Below are 22385 nucleotides of genomic sequence, written 5' to 3'. Positions count from 1 at the left end.
AGTCGCTTGTACAGGCTGCTGTGCTGCTTTATGCCAGGGCAGGCATTAGGGCAGCTGACTGATGGATTGGACAAGGTAACTCATGTGGGTTGAAATTAGCTCATTTTGGGGGAAGGAGCAAGAGTTGGCTTCAACTGTGGTTCCCTTTAATAAGGGTTCACTACGTGGCTACACAAATACTTGTGTGGTACAAGGCAGGGGCTAGGCTACAGTTAGGGATGTGTAGGGACATACGGTGATAAAGAACTGCTGCTTCAACAGCAGTACCAGCTTTTGGTGGCTTTAAAGTGTATGGAAAATATAATGCATTCTCATTTAGCAGGAGACTTGTATATAAACAAAGCATTTAAACTAGGTATAACAATGTGACCTGTTTGTGTTAGCACATTAAAAAAGAAATTCTAAGATTTAAATAGATTCCTTAATTAAAACCACCTTTCTGCTAATGCCTTATCTTTTAAATAAGCCGTTTTTTCTTCCAATTGTTCATGCATTTACATTAAGTAAATGTTTAGACTGTGATATATATTTAAGCAGGTTTACTTGCGTACCTCTTCAGTCACTTTTAATTGCACTAGTCAGCCTTTGCCATAATTCTGTTTTCCAGCTGTTCACAATAACAGTAAAGAAATGGTAAACTTTAGTAAATTATAGAATCACTAAATTCATATTCTAAAACGTGACAGTGATATTTTTGAAAATTATCTATCGGGCTACCTCAAATCTTTCCTTCGAGGTCTCTGTTTTGGTCTATATCCTAGTTTTACTTTTCCTTTTAAAATAACCATCGTCTACTACAGTAATCTACTCCTCCAAGTTAGCAATACACTTAGAACCTGAAATCCAGTGTAATAAGCCTTTGCTGGGAGACTGTCTATATCTTTGGAGAGTATCCTTAAAGCTAACATGTAGAAGGTACTTAAATTATGTACCTTACACCATTTTACAAAAATGTCAGACTGCTGGAGAATATGTCTGTGAATCCTTCTTCAATTTAAATTAAAACCAGAAAAAAAAAACAAACAACAATTTAAAACATATTTGGATACTTTACTACTTAAACAGTCTCTCTTGAAAATAACTTACTGCCTGCAGATATTTTTTGATTCCTTTGTTATGAAATTTCTCTTACAGATTAAATGAAAGCAAACTAATCATATGGGCTTGTCTGCTACGTGTTGTTATAGAAACAGCAATTTCAGAATGAAAGTTGAGATTGAACATCAACTCTAGACATTCTAACTAAAATCTTTTCTGGTTGCATATGTGGCATTTTCATTTGTAATGTGAAGCTGATCCTTTACATGTAATTGAAAGATACTTTCTGAAAAGTAATGAAATCGTCTGGATTTATGAGAAACTCTCTGGAAAATATTCACACTGATAGCCTTATTTCCCATTCCCTTTGAATCGAGACTTGAAGAAGCCATTAAGACCAGCAAAGTCATTACTTCAACTTCAGATGACTTCACTGCTGCTGCTGTTGAGCAAGAATGGTTCTGCAGTTCCTATTATGCAAGTGCTACTATTATTGTTCCAGCTAAATGTGATTATAACATATTATATTGCACAACTAAGTAGGAAAAGAGAAATGATATTTTCTGTAGCAAAGAAAATTTGCTGGAATCCAATTTGAACAAGAAATATTCCTTATGGGCCAGTTCCTGATTTTTTTTTTGAGTTTTCTTTAGTTTGAAATGAATAATAAAGGCCTTGCCTACACCTTACAGCTTAGCAAATTGGTGCATGTGCCAGTGGTTCATGTTAGTTGCTCAGTATTTGGAATACATATCCTTTTGTGTCCTGGTCATAGATTATAAAACTCTTCTTGTGCCATGCGTGCCTGAAGCTTGAGGAATTCTGGGACGTCGCTTTGAATTAACGTAGGCCCATGATTTCCTTCCTGTCATGTTTTGCCAGTGCAATCTTTGCTCTGGTGCCACGCAGTGCAGCAGACCCAGATCTATCTCCGTGCTCATGGTAATTGTTGAGGTGAACAGGATGAGGAGCAACAAGTGCTGGCAGCCATGGGCTCGGGGTTCATAGATTGGTTGCTGAACTGTGTGCCAGAAGCAAAAGGACAAAATCAGGCTGACGTTTCTGCAGACTGTTACCTCGAATGACAGTTCTCGTTGGAACATCTCTTCTGGGCTATTGCAGGTATAGAAATTTGTTGGAAAATGTAGTGATGGATGCAGCAGCATAACTTCAAGGGAACCATGCAGTACTTCTAGGGTACCAGGGAGTTCACCCTTGGACTGGAGCAGAAGGATATCAACGTGAGTTCTTGACCATGTGAACATTTAGGGAGCGAGCAATATGAGCAATATTCTGCGTGTGCATCAGGGAACTCGCAGTGGTGAAATGAGAGCAGCCCTGAAAATACCTGTGTTCTCTGTAGTGAGGTCTTTGTCGTCCCACTGGTTGGCTTAGACAAGCTTTCACACATGTGAAAATATTTTGGAAAAGCACAGACTAGTTAAGTGCCTCCAAATGACTGGTATCTCACATGGCATTGCTCAGTTTAGTCCTGCAATTGTGTGAAAGAGGGTTGTGGGTGTGGGCAGGGGGAGCAGATATAATACCTAGATCCCTCAGGGTTGACCTTATAACACACATGCTCAAATTGAGTGGTTTGGAAACTATGCTTTATTGCTCCCTGGTGCTCCACGGAATGCTGGCTGGTCATATAATGCTGTCTCCTTCTCCTGGCTTTTAGCTGCTGCACTGCACCAAAGACAGCTAAAATAACGTTAAAATTTTACTCTTTCATATTATACTTACACATCATACTTACCATCCAGTGACCACATGGATGTTATGTTAATACAAGTTCACAAAACAATAAAGTTGAAAAGAGGAAATATTCATAGCTGATCTGGTAATTTGGTCTTGTGTGTTAACGTGTTTGAAAGCCATAATTTTAAATTTAACCATATTTCCCTGCTTTCCTAAACAAACCCCATGGAAATTGTTAATATTACAGCAGAAACCAACACATGAACAGGCTATGTTTTGTTTCTAGTGTTGTGTTGTTATTTTTGGTTTATTTTTTGGTACTGAAAACATGAAGGAAGGTTGTTGTATGTGATTTGGTTTGTTTAATCTTAAAATAGATACACAGACCTGGATCTTGGGCTATTCAATATTTTTCTCAAGAACTGTAATTTGTTTTGATATCTTAAAATGATCTTTATAACCCATGCTCCTCAGTGTATCAGGATGAGCTTAGCAGGAAAGTGTTGCACCTCAGCAATAAAAAGTTCTCTCTCTCCCCCCCTCCCTTTTTCTTTCTTTTTGCTTATTTTTGGGTTTGTTTTTTTTCTTTTTTAGCTTAAAAGATTAACTTTCCAGAGAACTGTTATCAGACAAAGACATTTTTTTGATTTGGGGGGGAAAGTATAGGAGAAGGTTCGTATTTACATTATGTTTAAAAAAAAAAAAATCTATCATTTTCCCTTTAGTCTTTCCCCACCTTCAAAAAAATAAGCTTTTGCATATAGGATGAAAGACTGACTTCAGCTTACCCAAAAGAGTCATCTGAGTTTGAGTCAACTCAGTTTTTCCTATTCCAATCCCCTGATTGTTCCGGTCTTTACAATAACTGTAGCAGAATTGGTTCAGTTGTCTTTAAGACTGCGAAAGGTTGAGCATTATTATAATGCAGTACCTTAAAGCACTTTTTTGGTTGTTGTTTTGGGGTGGGTTTTTTTTGGTTTTGGGTGTATTTTTGTGGGGGATTGTTTAGTTGTTTTTGGGAGTGGGGGAGTTTGGTTTGGTGTTTGGTTTGTGTTTTTTTTTTTTTCTTAAGTGGAACTGGGCATGTGGTGTAATTCACCCAAGCTTGGTAAATTCATCAGCCCATTACTGTAATGGCATCTTGTATCACTCCTTAAATATTCAAGCATCAGATATAGATTGTTGCTTGAAAATTTATCTCCTTTGAATAATACCAGAGTTGTGGGATAAAACCTGCAGCAAACATCATTAAATAAACTTGCATGTATGGTATGCTTGAAGTTCTTACCTGTCAAATGTTAATCTATTTGATTTAATTTTTTTGCTGGTATCTATGGTTACCTGAGTTAATGGGATATAGAGCACTTATGGATGAATTACTTCATCTCCTATTTTTAGACAGAAGAATTTAAATGAGCATATCCATCAGATATGCTACAAGCAGCTATTGGTATTTCAAATGGTTGCTTCAGTAATGCATTTAAAATCTGGGGAATGTTCTGTAGAATAACTTTTGTTTTTCTGAATATCAGAACTAGGCTTATCCCCGTGGGAACCCATGTGTAAACTTAATTTCTGTAGGTATATATTTGACATCTTTAGCAGATGTTTGACATTTGCTTGAATTGTGTAAAAAGGAGCATGATTGATCTGTCCCCACTGTATTTTGAGGAATGCCCCGAGGCCACCTTTGTGGTTGAATTTGCTGCCCATCCAGATGAGACGTTTGAACACAACCCTGGCTGTGGTTGTTGGCTTCCTTCAAAACCCAGAGCACTCCCCGTACCAGAGAAAACCCTTATGTGGCATGAGGGTGCTGCGTGGTTTTAACATGCGTCAGACAGTCTTGTGTCCTGCCAAGCTCCGCAGCTGGCCAGCTGTAGGGTACCAGCTGATTCCCTGGTGCTGAAATTCATCATCACACCAGGATTTGGGGTTGTGTTGCTCTCCTGGGTATGCTAAAAATCCTTTTAAGATCAGTGTTGTAATAGGCCATCTCTCGTTCAGTCAGGTTGAACTGTATGTGCAAAGAAATTCCCAGAGTTTCTGCTTGTACTTTTGTAAATAAAGTAATGTGTATTAAAATAATTTGTTCATCATGTTGTGATGAGCAGCAATGTTGACCAGTTGTGTTCTGGAAATTTTTTCAGTTGTGTGTTATCAGACTTTTACTAAAATCTTTCAATATTTTACACGTTAAAACAAAAATTAATTCAGTTAAGGGTAAGTGCTTTTTAGATTGTAGTAATGCCATAACAAAGAACTAGATACTATGAAAATACCACTGGTTCTAGTCTAGATGATAAAATCTGTTGAACTATGTCCCCAAACAGAAGGGAAGACCTTGGCTGTAACAGTGCTGCTGCATAATCTGAGAGCCTTTCTAACATTAGCTGAAGAAATTTGATAGACTTGTGATAGACTTCTTATATACTTTTGTTTCTATGTAGCTCTCCCTAATTAAGGCAAAACTACAATGTCTATTTTGAAATTACAAAACAGGATTTTTTTATGTTAGAGCAAAATGTTTTTTTCATGCTGGAAATTTGTTCTGGCAGCACCATACAGGTAACTGCTACATGTGCTCCTTTAAATGTGGACTAGATAAGTTTCTTTTTAAATTTCCTGTCACTATGGTATTAGCTCTGAATGTCCTGATTCACTAAGATGAACATAAAATAGATACAAGTTTAGAATACATTGCATAACCAATGGCCCACGGAAGTACAGTAGGAGGCCTAAATAGTATCTGTAACAATGCAGTTGTCCAGCTGAAGAGTTCAGAGAAAAGCAGCTGCTTGCTGTTATTTTAGATTATTTGCTAAACTGCTGTGGAGAAGAATGAGCTGTGTGAGATCAGCTGGTGAAGGCAGAGGGAGCGGAAACATAGAATGTGCATTCTGTAATTCAGAACTAAACTGTGATAATTGTGCTCCTTTCCTTTAATTTTTGTATTTTATGCCATTTTAATAGTTTCAGGCAAATTTATTTTTATAAGCAGTTCTTGACGTTAGCTCCTTTTTTTTATTTATTTGGAAATTAATCTGGATTAGATCAAAAGCCAAATGACACCTCCCTTACAGTGTCATTGCCCATGAGATGATGCCAGTGTGGGACTGAAGTAGTAACTCATTACCACAGTTTGTTGTTCCTAGGAGACCAGAATTCGAGCCGTGGATAAGGATTCCAAGAGAAGAACTAATAACTTCTCTGTTATCAACCCTGTGTCTGGAGAGGCTGTGACGCAACTTTTTGCTACTGACAGTAGGGAAGAACTCCATAAGTGGATGGAGGCTTTCTGGCAGCACTTTTATGATCTGAGTAAGTAAGCAGGCAGCGCTGGCAGCGTGCCCTCCGAGTGGGGTGTTATGTAACATCAAAGGGATCTTTGAACAATTTGAGCTGGAATTGCCTCATAAGCCTTTGTTTGCAACGATGAGAAGAAAAACGTTCTTTGAGATAATATTGGGTGGTGGTCTAAGCCGTTGGAACGCAAATATTTGACTAAACCAAAGTCTACGTGTTCAGTGTGGGTTTTTGCAGGAAACGAGAAGCAGAATATGTCCATCAATCTTGAAAAAATTTGGTCTTTTTTAGCAGTATTCTAGATAACTTTTTTTTTTAAGGACTGCTAAATTCTCACCATCTCTTCCTTCGCTGTAGCAGGAAGAGTCCACCCCTGCCTGGGCACCCTACCAGTGGTGTGTTGGTTTTGTGAGATTCTGCAAGTAAGAAACCTTTGGGAGTGGAAGCCTTAGTGGAAAGTGGTGAGGATGCTGGATTCATGTGGTGCCTTGGCTAGGATGCAGATTCAGCCAACCCTTGCAAGCAGGCACGTGTATATGGGATTGCCTTGCTCAGCAGTATTGCGGATGAATTAAATTGCAATTTGTTGCAATAGTGATTACTTGGTTCTGTTGGTAATTCTAAAGTTTTGGTACCCCTTGTCACAGGGGAGTATGCTCACTTTGCCCCACTCCAATCCAGTCATGCAAATACACGCTGCTTACTTGAACCTGGTAAAAGCTGTACCCGAGGCTTTGTCACAGATGATATAAATGAGATGATAAATGGATACCCTAATCCTTTGGCTAACCTCTGGAACAACACTGTTCTTACATGAGAGAAGAAACTCATTTATTGGTGTAAGAGTGTGAAACGGTATTGTAGTGGTACACTGTGTTGCTTGTTTAACACCAAATGTTTATTGTAAGAACTATATAGATTGATTTGTCTTTGTCTCTTTCCTCTACTTTAGTAGTTTGACTCACAGGTTTATTAAGAGTAGAGAACTGCTGTCAGTTATTGTGCTGTCATTGACAAGGTATAGTTGGTTCCTGACAGTCATTTTTACCAGGTCAGAAAACAGAACCAGGTCAGTTAATGAAATATCAGTCTTTAGACAGGGACCACACCAATAAAATCAGTTAATTGAGGTTGTGGAAACTAAGTATTGTAGTGCATATTTCTAGTCCTTTCTAACTCTGATTTACAACGAGAAAAGGCTCCATCAATTAGAGAAACACACCAAGCAAAAACTAGGGCATCCTCTTTAAATTAGCCATAGAGTGGGGTAAAAGAACTGCTTCTTATTCATTATAATAGAATACCCATGGATTTTTTTGAGACACGTTCCTCAGGTTCAGAAAAAATGGGTCACTTGGCATTTAAATGCCTTTTTTCTTCCCCGGTTCTAAAATTCGCTTAAAATTAATGTGCCCAGAAAACTTGGAATGATTGGTAAGAACAAAGTAATTTTACTGTGTCTTGTTTTCCTTAAGGTCAAAATCTATTAATAGAAAAAGGTTTCCTTGTCTGCTAAGGGATAACAGGCAAGTTATCCTCTATTAAAGACAGAACATTCCTTTACTGTAACATTGTAACATAGTTGTATAACATCCAGCTTACAGTATGTTGGAGGTTGTCCCTGATAACTTCCTGAAGCTTCCCTAACCTTAATTTTTTTTTTTTTTTTAGGATTTTTTTTTCTGATTAATTTATACTGTATTTGGGAATTTGAAGACAAATTATGATATTTAGCCTTCATAGTATAACAGTACTGCTGGGGTGCTTAAATTAAATGTAGTATATTACGACCTTTGTGCTAAGAGTTAGAAGGAATACAGAGTTGAAAATGCAAATTCATCTTGAGCGTTCCTGCTAAACAAAAGTAAATGCTTACTGTTTAGCATTGCTTTGGAGATAGTTTCCTAACACAATCTAATAACTTCGATTTTTTTCAAGCTGGTGTGTTTAAGTTCCAATCATTGTTCTGTTTTCTCTCTCAGGCCAGTGGAAACATTGTTGTGAAGAACTTATGAAAATTGAGATTATGTCACCACGGAAACCACCTTTGTTCTTGACAAAAGAAGCGACCTCCGTCTACCATGATATGAGTAAGTGGGATTTGTCTTTTCAAGTTGCAGGGTAACAGAAACAACATTGTCTGTATTCAGATGGCTTCTGGTGTTGATGTTGAAACACTGAGTTTTTCAACGGCAGTTCAGACAATGAAATAGCAACATAATTGCATACCAAGGAGTTAATATTAAATCTGAATTTGTAATAGCACAAATAATGAATACATTTTTATATCTTGAACCAAAAAATCTGCAATCTGGACTGTAACTAGGGAGCCCTGAACACATTCAAAAAGCTGTCACTAGAAATAAACATTCATTTTAAGAGTAGTATAAAGCTCAGGAAATGAAAAGGTAAAAAACAGTCTGGTCTACAAACCAATAATGTCTTTAACTAGTTGCATGAAATTAATTTGCTGTTCTTAAAGATATTTGAAGGCTTACCTAACATAACTTACCTAATTGTTTAGTCTTTGGTGATGATGTTGAAAAAATATGCTTGGAAAATCATCTAGCATGTATTTGAGACTGCTGTTTTTACAGAGCAAAATGGTATGCTGCAGAATTATTTTAATAGTTCCATTACAGAAATAATATTTACAGACTAGAAAAAGTAGGTCACTTTGTTTTAATGGATCCAGTGCAATATTGGCTGAGAAACACTGTGCAACTATAAATGCCCGACTGCTTGCTTCTTGAGATTGGAACTGTGAAGATGCTCAAAATGCCATGTGGGTCATTGAGTTACCGTGCATCAGAGCACTGAAGAGAGTCCTATCTAAGCTATGAATGCAGAGCGGAAAGGCAGTAAATCAACTATAGAAGTTTTATGAAGGTAATGCTGTAGCATAATTCTACTGGTACTCAAGTACATCAGTGAGGAGCAGAACACGAACCCTGTTTCACTCTTAATATACCATTTTTTTCCCGCTTATTTATAGTATTAATAGGTAAACCCCTGTGTTTAAAAATGTGTTGAAAATCATTAACGTGTGGCCTGCAATAGAAAAGATATTGCTGCTGTTTTAGAGGCTAGTATTACTGCAGTATACATAGAAAACTCAATATCAGAGATAAGAAATGGGGCAAGACAGTCTTAAAGCACATAAAGAAAAATGATGTATGCAAAGGTGTCCCATTGTCTGCAGGCTGGAAGCACAGAATACTTAGTCAGAGACTTTTTCGCGGACCTTCTGTGAAACTAAATTTTCAAAGCACTATACAACAAAATATGTTTAATATCTACTATATATAGGTTTCCTAGTAGTACAGTATTTTTTCTGTGTTTACTTGGAAGGAAATACCGATGCCTATCCTGTTGCCTCAATGGCAGCTGTCATGAAAACAGTTCCCTCCTGTCACCTCAGTTCTCTCTTGGAAAGCATATGTAATCTTTGCCATTTCATCCAGTAATACTCTTAGCAGTAGTCCAGGCTTCATGAGTCATAGTTAACAGTTTTGTATTCTGAATAGTAATAACGAAATAGGTAGCAGTAAAATAATTGGTAACGTTTTAATCTGAGTTAATTGCTGTCCCTTAAAATTACAGGCATTGATTCTCCAGTGAAACATGAGGGCTTAGCTGATATCATACAAAGAAAAATTGAAGAAAGTGATGGCGAGTTCCTGCTTGGCCAGCAAAAAGAGTCTGCATCTTCCTTATGGGCTTCACTCTTCGATGGATCTCATGAGATGGTTGTTCAGAAAAACATGCATTCATGCTCAAAAAGAGATACTGTGAGTCCTAATGATGGCAGAGGAAAGAAAAGAAGAGCTCCACCTCCACCGTCCGATAAGTCACCATACAGTGCAAAAGCACAGGTGAACACAGAGCATTTGGGCAAGGAAAACTGGGAGAAGCCTGACCACACATCTGCTAGTAGTTCTTCCTTTGATTCCAAGTTGTCTACGATAGTGCAGCAGTTGCAGACTCCCATTGCTGCTCCTCGCAGAATTGGCCCTTGTATAAAAAATAGTTTAGCTGACCATGAGAATCCCATTTCATTGGTTACCAAGTCTGAGTCGGAAACCAAACCAGTACCAACCCCTAGGCGGAAATGCATTACAGAAATGCTAGACCCTAGATCATGGTTGCAGCCATAGACACCATAATTAGCTCAGAAGAGTCCCTGGAATTTTAAGTTTCTTAGCCTTATACTAAGGCTAAGTAAGTCTGGAGTAAAAATAGATTTTTAGCATCTAGCTTGTGAGTATTGAGGCTGAAGTTTTTTTTCTTTTAACTAGGGTATTACTACTAGTTGCAGTCTCAGCTGTACTTAATATCCCTAACATCTAAATAATTGTGCTAGTAACAGGGAGAGGTTCTCTCTATCTGAAATAATGGTGCTACTTCTGAAAAGAGTGGTTTGGTACTTTCCCCTTGAAAAACCGGCAGTGTTCAGGGTAACTCAGTGGTCCCTGCAGCAGGGATGTTACCATTGCCTTCTACCAGTCTCTCAGCCCATCCGCAACTCCTCAGACTAGGTCGAGTGGGAATTTCACACATATTCAGCATAGATCTTGCAAAGCTAATTTTCTTGGGCTCCATGCTTGTCTTCACCTAAAATATTCTTATCTCTCCCTCACTGTTTGGGAACCACTGCTTATAAGTTAATGTACTATGAAAAGTTATTGTGCTCTTCTGAAGGGCTCTGTAACTCCATATGAGTTCCTGAAGCAGTTCTATCAATTTAGTGCGGGATCTCCTGTGTTCTTGCTGGTGCATGCGCTGATCGAATGGACCAGGATTATCTGTACACGAGCAAGAATGTGATCCATCACTTCTGCTTAGTTTGGACTAACATGAACATTTAAAAGCAGTACTGCATATGAACACCTGTTCAGGATTTCATTTTTATGGTTGTTTTTTCTGATGAATGGGGCTCTGTAGCATAGCTTTGCCTTTGTGGAGCCTCTCAGCTGTTCCTGGTAGATAGCTGGTTTGTAAACATGGCAGTGTTACTGGTAAACACGGAGGGTTTTTGTCACCAGTCATTCTTTCAGAAATAACAGAGAATAAGTACTTCAGGTGAAAACATTGAACTTTGATATTCTTCCACCAAACTGTTCAACATTTTTGTAAGAAGCGTGGGTTATTAGGGTTCCTGTTGCACCTGCAAAACATCTATTGCATATGGAAAAGATTCTATTCTCCTGACTCCACAGCTTAAAGATGCAGCCCTTTCCTTGGTTGATGCATTTATCTCAGATGCTGGAACTTACCCAAGAGCAAAGGTCTGCTTGCAGATCTCCCTCTAGAGCCTTGGTATTCAGACCTGTGTTGAGAGAGAGTAATATCAGCAACTGTATACATACAGTTCATTAATTTATTTATTTTTCCTAAAGTGCGGATAGCTTTGGGAGCTTTACCGTTTCTTCAGAAGATATTGTGTGCATGGCTGATTTGTTTGTTTTAGCTATTTTTTTGTCTTCTGCTAAGCTCTTGGCTGCACAACTGTAAAGGTATCTGCTGAATTCCCTCAGTAGTTCATGGGCTATTTGGGATGGGGCTTGAGAGGCAGGTTTCACTTACAAATCCCTTTGCAGGATTAGAGCCCTTCGTTTCTAGAATGTCCTTGTTCATTCTTCTTTTAATCACATTCCATGTTCCCTCTGAAACAACCATAATCATTCTCACAATAAGTCCTGCTGTTACTGAAGTGGCTGGTTTGTGAATGGTTTATAAATAGGAAGAGAAAAACTGCAGAATAACTACATGATTATGTAAATTCTACACAGTCAACTAAGTGGACTGTGCACCTCTGAACAAGAAATAGGAAAAATAGGGGGGAAAAAACCCATATTTTCCAAAATGCAGCTGCAGTTTATTTAGCTTTAAATCTAGCCTTAAATGTTACTGTGCTCTAGGAAAAAAGAATACTTTTTTCTTGGTAGCCCTATTCCATTTAGTTGTTATAGTTCAAAATAAATCTCATGAATATATAAGGCAAGAAGGCACCATAATGAGGATTTATTTTTAAATTCAACAGGCCATTGAATTTCAACGAGCAGTTTCTCTATTAAATTCAGTGGCTTTGTTTTGAACTGCAACATACATATTTTAGGGAGGCATTTAATATTAATTCGAAGTCTTCAAATGATGAGAACTCACTCATACCACCTGTTGCAATAGTTAATTACCCCAGGTACATTTTTCACTTGATTTTCTATTTGCATTTCTAGCTCCACCTTAAGTTATTTTGGTCTTTTTATGTCTTTGATTGCTTATATTGATCTCTGTAGTATCAGCTTTTCTAATTGCTTGTGTGTAGTTCTAAATCATGATTATGTCCTTTTTAACCTTTTCTCTGATGAGATGTACTGAATTCCTTAACTTTCTTATGGCAATGAATGTTATCCAAGACTAATTAATCTTCGCATTCTTCCCTGTACTTCTCATGTATTGAAATATTTTCAAGTGTGACATGTGAATTAGATGCCACATGTCAATAGTGATCCATCAGGACTATATAGAGACATAATGTGTCCTCTTACTCTGATTAATATCTCCCTCCTCTCTTTCCTCAAAAATTGTATTATCCTTTTTTTGTGGAAGCATTGCCTTGGATGCTGACTTTTATGGCTCAAGTCCTCTTCAGAGTCTTTTTCAAGAATGCGGTACATCAACCTCTTATTATCCTACCTTATTTTTTCTTAGAAATATACAGTGTGTTTTACCAGCATTAAAATACTGCTCATGAAGTGATCAAGATTGCTCTGTGTAAGTGACCTGTCCTCATTCTTTACTACTCCAGCAGTCTGCATGTCCTTTGCAAATTTATTGCAAGTGATTTTTACAGTTTCTTCCAGATCATTGATTTTTAAAATTGAATGCAAGGCAAGGTTTGTAGAGAGAGGTGATAAGTTTTTATTACATCGGTGACATGGGTGGGGGGTGGGGGAAAGCAAACAGATAGGCCATTGAATTTGAGTCCCTTTTTTCCCAGAGCCTTTAAAAAAATGAATACAATGGAAAACAACTATCCTTCTTGCTGATTCCCTATTAATACTGCATTTTGAAATCAGTTTTCTGTCTTCAACATAACATTCTATATTGATTTGATCTAGTTGTGATATGTTAAAGAAAATGACATCTTCATCCGGTTTTCTCTAGGGGACTTAGAGTTCTTAAGGATAAAACCTCAGTGCAGGTGTATCTGCAAGCCAAGCTTATTATGTTGGGTAACTCAGAGAGTAAAATGCAACCTGTTGTTCAAGACCTATTCTCCATGAAGCTGTGTTGATTGACATTTCATTTCTAGCTTTAAATGAGACTCACATCAGCTGGTTCACTCTCTTGCCTTGATGAACACGAAGCAAACTAGGCCAATAATTACCCTGATCATCCTGCTTCAGAACAATGTTGTTCTTACGGTCCTGTGAAACGTCATGGCAGTGTTGAGACTTGTTAAACTAATTGCACATTTAGGCTCCTGTGGCTTGAAAGGCTTCTGCTACCAAATGTAGTTTCTGTTATTTTAAACAACCACCATATCATCCCTATTATGAAGCATCAGTTGACTTCAGGTTTTAGTATTTATTGTAATTAACTTGGTCTCTTTTCTTTCCTTCTGTATTGCCGTTTATTGTTGCCTCAGCATCTTCTGTTAAGCAGGTTGATATAACTGATAAAAACTGCAGGCTACCAGCAAATGTTGGTCTTTGCTATACAGTAAAGTCAGTTGTAGGAAATACATTTGTGCTCAGCTTTTGTCTATGCAACAGAACATAAATATTAGTAATAAAAACAGAACACAATTTTAGGAGTATAATTAGGAGATATATATGTGTGAGGAAAATTGATGGGTTTTGGCTTTTCCATATAGTGACAAATTGTAATACTTTATTACTGATACTGATCCCTTATCATTGCGTAGGCTTGTTCAGAAATTGGAACTCTTCCTTTGTTTTTTTTTTCTCAAGTTTTCCTGACTATAATGAGGATGAATATTCAAAACAGGAATTAAGACCAGTAAATTGCTTGTACCCAAGCGCTCTGATAGGAGGAAGCCAGCTATGTCCCGGTGTGGTACAGCGGCGTTTTAGACTTTTCTCTGGTTCACTTTCCAGGCTGTGCAGTTTTAAGGATGTGGCCCAAGGTGGTTGGTGAAGCCCATCTATTGGTAGTGTGTGGGGCTGGGGAGCTGTTAACTTTTGTCCTTCAAAGTGGAGGTGAGAGGGAGTCTAGAGGCAGAGAGGTAGAAGGCAGCCTGTTCCTTATGGAACATGGTGGAAACCATTTAACTGCTGCTTCTGGGAACTGAAAGAGAAGGTACCCATTAAGCCATCTCATCTGTTGCATTCAATCATGAGGGTGCTTTAATTGCATGACTCAAAACATCAGTGATCAAACACCAAAAGTCATTTGATTAGCATCTATAGACAATGCCGAAATAGGAAATATTTCACGAAGGCCCAGGTGACATTAGCCAGCCTTCTGCTGGGACGAGGCTTGGAAGACAGCAGGCAGCCTGTGGCTTCTCCCAGCCCTTGCATCCCATTGCCCCACGTTCCCATTCGTGCAGGCACGTCGGTGTGCTGCTGCCTGGCAGTGGAGTCCCGAGAAAAATGGTATTTGTTCAGACGCCGCACCCAGAATGAACGGCTCAAACTACCCAGTGCAGCACAGCGAAGACATTGGTGGCATCTGCTGCTGCTGAACTACATACATCATTAGGTACTTTTCTGAGGAATTTGTCGGGCCTGCTCTGAAAATTGTACCTGCTTGTTCGCTGCTGGAATGAATTAATTGCTTCTTAAAAGCAGAATTAAGTAGTGGGATTGCCGCCTTGAAGTCTGGCGGAGACAATAGTCAACCTGAACTCTTCTTTTAGGAAGTACAACTTGAAAGCAATTGCCAGTCCAAACTTGAACATAAATTTCACAAAACATGAACAGCTTTCGAAATATTGACTGAACAAAGACTTAATTTAGTAACTTTTTCTGTTATACCTGATGTCTTCAGCTGTTCACTTGGGCATGGAATGGTAGATGGTACCTTTAGTGATTTTTAAGACATTAGCTTAAAATGTTTACATTTTTACTAGTATTATGATTTTATTTTTTTCTATGGTAATTATATTAATAGTTGTTTTACGATGGTTTGTACATATTTGGAAACACTGTCCTAGCGTTCAGAGTTGATTTGTAATTAATGTAGATTGCCTTGATAGAAAAATGCAGAATGGGACACTAATGTGTTGTGAAATGCTAGGACAGAAATCTTTTTTTGCTGCTAACATACGGTATTTTTGTTAAAATATGCAAGTGAAATTAAAAACGTTTCTAGAGTAAGAGTTTTGGTGTAATTTTCTTCAATCTAGAACTACATTAAGCTTTATTCCAGTTGATAAACCAAGGGTGATGGCTGCTGTAAAATCAGAGAACTTACAGGTACCTTTCTGCTGGGCCTGCTGAATTTATCCCTCTAGGCTTGTGCTGACAGTAGCAAACAGTATTGGCCTCAGTTTTCTGAACTGGAGGAAGGGAGAAAAAACCGTTTGGCAGCTAGCATTGATTGCTCAACTAGTTGTCCAATGTATCCAGATCTCTGTGTGAGTATGTGAAGTTAGAAATGTTATGAGATGCACCTTGTTACCCCAAATGTGCCTAAATGTTTCGTTTCTTCTCTCATTCTTGCAAGAAAACATGTCGTGAAGCAGATTTACATCATTCTGCCTGCTTTGTAAGGTGACTTCGTAGATAAGCCACTAACACTACTGCCATCCATTAACTTTTTTTCTTTCATTGGCAGCCTTGTGCCGAAGGTGAACTCCTGTTTGCCTCACAGGCTGGAGCTCGGTGTAGCGCTGGTAATTTAAATCTAACTGTGCCACTCAAGTAAAGTGTTCTTTTGGCCCAATTATCATAAAAGAACTGTAATAAACATAGAAGGAATTGTTAGATATTTTAATTTTAGAATATTTGACTCTTATTTAAGAGTCCATGAAGAAACCAAAGCGTGATCAATAATTGCAAAGCAAGCTGATGCAGCCGAGTGATTTAATGAAAATCGTGCTGCAGCTTAAGTTGCTGCAGTTTGCTTTAAGGGATCATAGTAAAGTAAGATATGATGATCTCTTCATATAACTGTTACCCAAATGGCTATATTGTAATCTTTCCATATATGTATTATATATTCACAGAAAAATCTGTTTGCAAGACAGGAAAATAAATTGCTTTTCATGAGGAAAAAAAACAATCATTCAACATTTTGATATTAAAGTAGCTTTCTGAATGTTCTTTATGCACCTCCCCAAAGGGAGAAAAATTACAGTGACTGGTGAAGTATCTTTCGTTCTAAGGCTTTTCTTCACATTTCTATTAACTACTTCCAAAATAATAACAAAAGAAAATAGTTTATAACATATACTGTCTCTCCTGAGGTTTTTTCTCAGACGTTGTTCAGCATCACCTGTGTCAGAAGGTGATACGGAAATGCCTGCTGAAAGAGGTTGTGGAGTCATGTTTCATACACGGGCAGCTTCTTCCTAGCCCTTAGTGAGTACAGGCTCTTTTATATGCAGACATGGGAAGCCTTTTATCTTGTTGAAGTTTCACTGCATGTCTGTGTCTGGACACGAATTCATAGTGGCAGTTAAAAGTAAAAAAATGTATCTTTTAATTTACTTAAATTTTGGCATCACTGTTGCCTCGCATAACTTGCAGTTTGATGATATGCTACTAGAGTTTTATTTCAAAGCTTTAAAATTTGTCTTTTGCTAAGAGGGAAAGAGTCAGTAATAGTCCATCACCTGCCTTTTTTTTGTCACTGGCTATAAAGGTGGTACCAAAATACAAATATCTTTGCTCAAGTTTTTTCACCCTGAAGGCAAATGTTTCCAGTCTTTTCCATCTTTCCTTGGATTATATTTTCCATTTTCTAATTAGCGTCTATTTCAAAATCCCACATGTATTTTGACGATATCTTTCTTGAGCTGGGTGCCCAGAGCTGAACACACACTTCTAGCTCAGGGGTACTCTTGATTTGCAAGAACATAATATGTTCATTACTATTGCCTCCAATTTAGCTGCTCATTCCACGTTAGCAAAAACCAAACAAAAATGCTTCCATCGCTCTGTGACCAGAATGGTCTGTGTTTAAAGAAAGATGCATCTTAGGAGAGAAAAGAAGATGCTACCATCATTATGGTGAGCTTAACATCTGACTTACAAATTTCACAATAGCAGGAAGAATGCTACGGTTGTGTAGCTGGCATAAGCAAGCTCCTTTGTCCACACAACATTTCTTTTTCAGATGGTAGCAGCTGCTTTGCTTCCTTTGGTTTTGAGTGATCATTACTCTTCAGTCCCTCATGTCTGTACGCAAGGGTCAAGAGTTTTTAAAATAGAGCAATTTAACTGACCTTCTTATGATGTGGATGTATCCGCTGGCTTCCCAGGAGTCAAAGTACTGAGCTGCCAGGTTCTCAGCCTGTGTATTTGGCTTGTAGGAAAATCGAGGGCCTATGGTGACTTTCCCTTTCTTTCTCCTGAATCCAGGCATACTGACTGAACGCAGAGGACAAGGCTGCTCCTCTCCCCAACCTGGCTTCATCTCACAGCATGGGCCATTTGAAATTATGTGAGGCAGGCTAACTCTTCAAACAAGGAAGAAACTTTGCTCAAAGTTAGGAGAGTCTCTTTTTTTTTTTTTTTAAGTAAATAGAAAGCTTTTTATTAAGGACAAATCCTAATAATGTTATTCCAAACACTGGTCCAGGTCAAACCAGATTTGCTGTACCAAACCTTTACTATCTCAGTAATTTTTATTATTTCAGTAAGAGCTCATTTGTGTGTCTAAATACATCACATTTTACTCATGACCTTATTAGAAAGTTTCTTAAATATCTGCTTGATCATTATCCTTCAACAGGGAATGGTCTGCTGTTGTGGGACTAAGTCGAGTTTATCCCAGCTCATGCAATAGCCAATTAAGCCTACAGACTGATGCATGCTTTTCCAGTTATCCATTAAAATAATTGTATATTTCCTTGGCAAGTAAAGTTAGTGATTTGGAAGCATTAATGCATAACCTACTATTTACATTTTTCATAAGGACAACCAGAACATATCACTCTTGTGCTAGTTTACAGCTTGCTAAAGTGATTAATATAAACTTCAGCAACAATTTTTTTACTTGCCTTTTTCTACATGTTTTCTTCAGCAGGGCAAATTCTGTCAACCATACCTGGAAAAAAAAGAGGGAAAAGATAGAGCCAATTATTTAGTTAGGCTCCATCTGTCTGTTATTGAAGCATTAAAGAGAGCCAAGGGGTTACTGCAGGAACAGTTATTTGAATCAGGGCACATGGTTCCAAGTTTATAAATTCAGTTCAGTTTTTCCTGTATTAAACAAGAGCCAACGCAAGGGCCACGGCTTCTCAGCTCCTCACCTATAAATAGGGGCAGTAGTGACAGTAGTTTCCATCACACTTTTTGAGGCATTAGTCCTTAGTGGTGCTGGATTTGGCAAAACAGTGCAGCGTTTCATGACTGTGACCTAAATACCGCCATCCTCGCAGACTCTCCTGAACGGGGGGGCAGTGCAGGAAAGGGAAAAGAATTCAAGTTCTCCCCCTTTCTAGAGAGATGACGCTAACAGAGATATTTTTACTGAAAGAACAGGGCAGTATTGAAAAGCTGACCGCGTTAGGAGTTTCATGTGACCCACAGAAGCTCAATTAAAATGTTTTTGCAAAGCTGTCTGACGTTATCACTACCCTTCGGCTTACTGGGCAACGTTTTCAGCTTTTTATAGTGACATAATATTCAGAGATTATATGGTTTAGTCCTCATACTTCACTTTTGAAACCCCTTAGAACAAAAGGTTTTGAACCTTTAAGCTTTCCTTCCGTTTTGGTGTCACTGTAGGAATTAGTCTTATCTGGCAGGAACATATTTAATCTCAGCTGGCTTGCAAAGCACACAAGGTACAGCAGCTGAGACCTTGTGTTTGGCCCGTGCGTTGCAGGTGTGACTTGTCCATGGAGCAGAGTTTGGGACTGTCTCGTGAGACACCGTGATCTTTGTGTTGTTGAGGGAGCAGCAGTCACGCTGGTGAACACCCTGTGGACAAAGGAGCTGAAGAGACATCAGAATCTCCTCTCCTATTGATGTCTTTCAGTACCTGCATCAAGCTTCAGCAGTGATCCCCCTATCTTCCATGACACTCTATTCCCGACGAAGCACTTGTATGAGCCCTTGAGATTCAAACTCTCCTGATGCTGCTCTGGATACAGCAGAGAGCAGACAGTGTCGGCACTGCTGCCTTTCCCCAGCACCTGGCCCTGAGCACCGCTGTGCACCGAGGCACTTGCCCATCCAGGTCCAGAGTTGAGACATCCACATTCCTTGCTCTGCTTTTATCCCCTTCCAGTGCAATCACAGCAGTTCCCTTCGGGAGAAAGTCTTAAAGTGCTTTGTAATCATTAAGCCTCACAATACCCTCTGGGTTAATTATTTGTACAGTGGGGGAACTCGGCCACAGAAGTTACACGTATGAAATATCCATGTGTCAGCCTTCACAGAGATATGAAGACCTGATCGTCCTCAGATTTGTTTGCCCTTTTTGCATCATCCTGATCCTATAATCAAATTATATGTGTAAGTGCTGGTTTTGATAAACTAAAGCTCAGAGAACAGATAAGCAAACGAGCTTTTCTACAGCCTTCTCCTCTGTCGCAGTCCCGCGTTTCAAGGTGTGATCCTCATCGAGTGCTCCCCGGAGCAGGGCTGCAGCTCACCGAGCCGGAGTCCCTTCTGGCGCTCTCATTCATGCATTCTGTCAAACAACGTTTTCTTTGATTTTTATCAAGATCTTCTTGACTGAGATCTTCAAAGCAATTAATTCAGTACTCCATGATTGCAGCTGCTGAATAATTGTTTGTTAGAGTATTTTCTTTCCCAGGCAAGAGATGTAAAATAGTAGCTCCTCTCAATAAACAAGTTGTCAAATGTGATTAGTTAATGGACCTGTAATCATGCACTAGCATAAAGGTAAGGGTTTAGTAAGTACGATGTGAAAATGCATATTTAAATTAAAGCTATAGGGACAGATTTTCCCATAGGAAATCTTGCTATCAATGCTGAAATAGACTATTTACCATTCATAATGATTAACTCTAGATCATTAATTAAAGACAACAAGAGATTAGTCATCAAGCGTTTCAAATTAAAGATGCATTGATTATTTGAGTTACATTTAGGTCTGGCTGGGAGCTCAGGTTAGTGCCCGGGTCCCCGTGCCTGAGCCCACCTTCCCATGTAAACTGGTACGCAGAAATAAAAGCCTGTTAAAATTAAGATAAAAAATTTACTGGCCAATGTTAAGCTCCAAGAGCCTGAAATGTGATCTTGTGTTCCTAGCCCCCAGCCTTGTAATCCACCGAACTGTTCTTGGTCAGACGCATGTTAAGAAGCAGAAACAGAGCGCTCGGACTCGTCTGTTCATGGGGGAGAAGGAACGTCTCATTTTTGGCAAGTGAAAGCTGAATTCTAAGCTAAATGCAGTTACACTGAATCTCTGTTATAGCTCAAAAAGCTAATTAGCTTGTTTTCGTCTCTAAATAATAAATCTACCTTTCTGCCAGCCCTTTAGAAGAAACCTCAGACCATCCTGCAGTGGCATCTGCACAATGCTGAAGCTCTGTGCAAAGGAATCTTGCAAGGTTGGGCTTTTGCCCCCCTCGCTTAGGAAATGTACATTCTGTGGTATAATTTCCTAAAGAGTTTTCCTTGCCAGAAAAAGAAAACACGTGGGTTTTTTTTTCTTAAAAACTGTATCTATTATAGAAATTTAATTCTCCATTTGGGAATTACAAGCAGTAATGCAATAATAATAGTTGTTGGTTACCACACGCTAATTTCAAACTATTCCAGGCAGCTGCCTTCTGCTTTCTGTGCAATCTCTTAGCATTAAACTCCAATATAAAATGAAATTACTCTAAACTGTCTGTCAAATTTGACTATGCTTTTTAAAATCATTTAGCTGTTACTTACATTACATAACAGCCACTGGAGTAATTTAATTACTAAGTCATATATGAAAAATAAAGACCTCAGCTTGCAACCTTCAGGTAATTAACCACCTAACTGCTAGTAAAAAGAAAATAATCAGGGCACATAATGTTGGGGCAACGGACACGTCAAAGCCACGTCACTGGTGACACGCTGAGTGGTCAGAGGCTGTGGGGTCATTGCTGTTTATGGACCAAACCTGCTCTTTTTTTATTTTTTTGGAGAGCCAGGGGAGGCAAAGCTTTTGTGAGTGCTGCAGCAACCATCTCCCCTGATGCTGCCAGGATGAGACCCCTTCACACTGCCAGTCCTCACTCTCTTGAGGCACGTGTGCCCTGAAGGCAGTTGTTTAGGAGTGGGCTGAGACACTCCTGGCCCCAAGAGCTAGGGTGGGCAGGGGCTACCAGGGTCCTTGCCCCAAGGCCAGCTGCAGTTTGTGGGCTCCCTCGCAGTCCTTGGGGTTTCCCCTACTGGCACGAGGGATGGTGGCACCACATTTCAGCAGGATTTGAGTTTGATGCTTCTTCCTTGATGTTTTTCACAAGATGAGCATTTGACTGGGACTACAGGCTATGTGCTAGCAAAGCAGGTTTATAAATACAACTCTTTGCTAAGAATATACCTCATTTGCCAACCCCAGATCCTAACACTGAGGCACTTGGTTTTTAAAAAGTAATGGAATATTATTTGTATTGACATTTTTGGCTATTCATTCTGGTAGGTCACACTGCAGGGCTTTTGTTTTCTTCTCCAAGGCTATTTTATAACGAAAGCTGAAATTTATGAATATGGTGGTTTTAGACACAGCCCCACAAATTACCTAGTTAAAGCAAAACCCGCTGTGCCGTGGTATGGGCACGCTTACAGCTTTACCCCACAATTTTGTTCCAGCATCCCCCCAGCTCCAACTCCTCTGTGTCTTACTTTATGGCCTGTCTTGCTCATTGTCTCCCTCCTGGCTGGCTCCCAGTGTCCCAACAGGATCCTCTGATTCCCCCTTCCTCCCAGCCCCACCTCTGCTTTCCCCTCTATATAAGGTGTGATACCTAAGGACAGTGGTTACCCAAGAGAGTGTTTCAAGGTACTGGACCTTTTAAAAGTCAGCAGGTTAGCCAAAGGGTAGATCATACACATAAAAATGTGGTTAATTGTAAGACTCCAGCAGCCAGAGCGTGACGTAGGTGGCCAAATGCCATGATGCTCACAATGGTATCTCCCAAGCCAGCGAGACTACGGTTAGCACTAGGTTACTCCTTCAGATAACCGCAT

At 39.0% G+C, this 22385-nt stretch overlaps 1 protein-coding gene across 1 annotated transcript in view; it reads left to right on the top strand.

The window, feature by feature from the left end:
- The window catches only part of RTKN2 (rhotekin 2), a 32967-nt gene extending 22765 nt beyond the window's left edge, over positions 1 to 10202 (top strand). The window contains exons 10-12 of the mRNA XM_086616733.1: positions 5895 to 6060; positions 8028 to 8135; positions 9649 to 10202. Coding sequence (XP_086472859.1) covers positions 5895 to 6060; positions 8028 to 8135; positions 9649 to 10202 — 828 coding nt within the window. The remainder of the gene's footprint in view (positions 1 to 5894; positions 6061 to 8027; positions 8136 to 9648) is intronic.
- Positions 10203 to 22385: the final 12183 nt, after the last annotated feature.

The sequence above is a fragment of the Tauraco erythrolophus genome, chromosome 9 (genome assembly GCF_009769465.1).
Source record: "Tauraco erythrolophus isolate bTauEry1 chromosome 9, bTauEry1.pri, whole genome shotgun sequence".
NCBI classification, from domain to species: domain Eukaryota; kingdom Metazoa; phylum Chordata; class Aves; order Musophagiformes; family Musophagidae; genus Tauraco; species Tauraco erythrolophus.
This window is presented reverse-complemented; position numbering and strand designations above follow the sequence as displayed.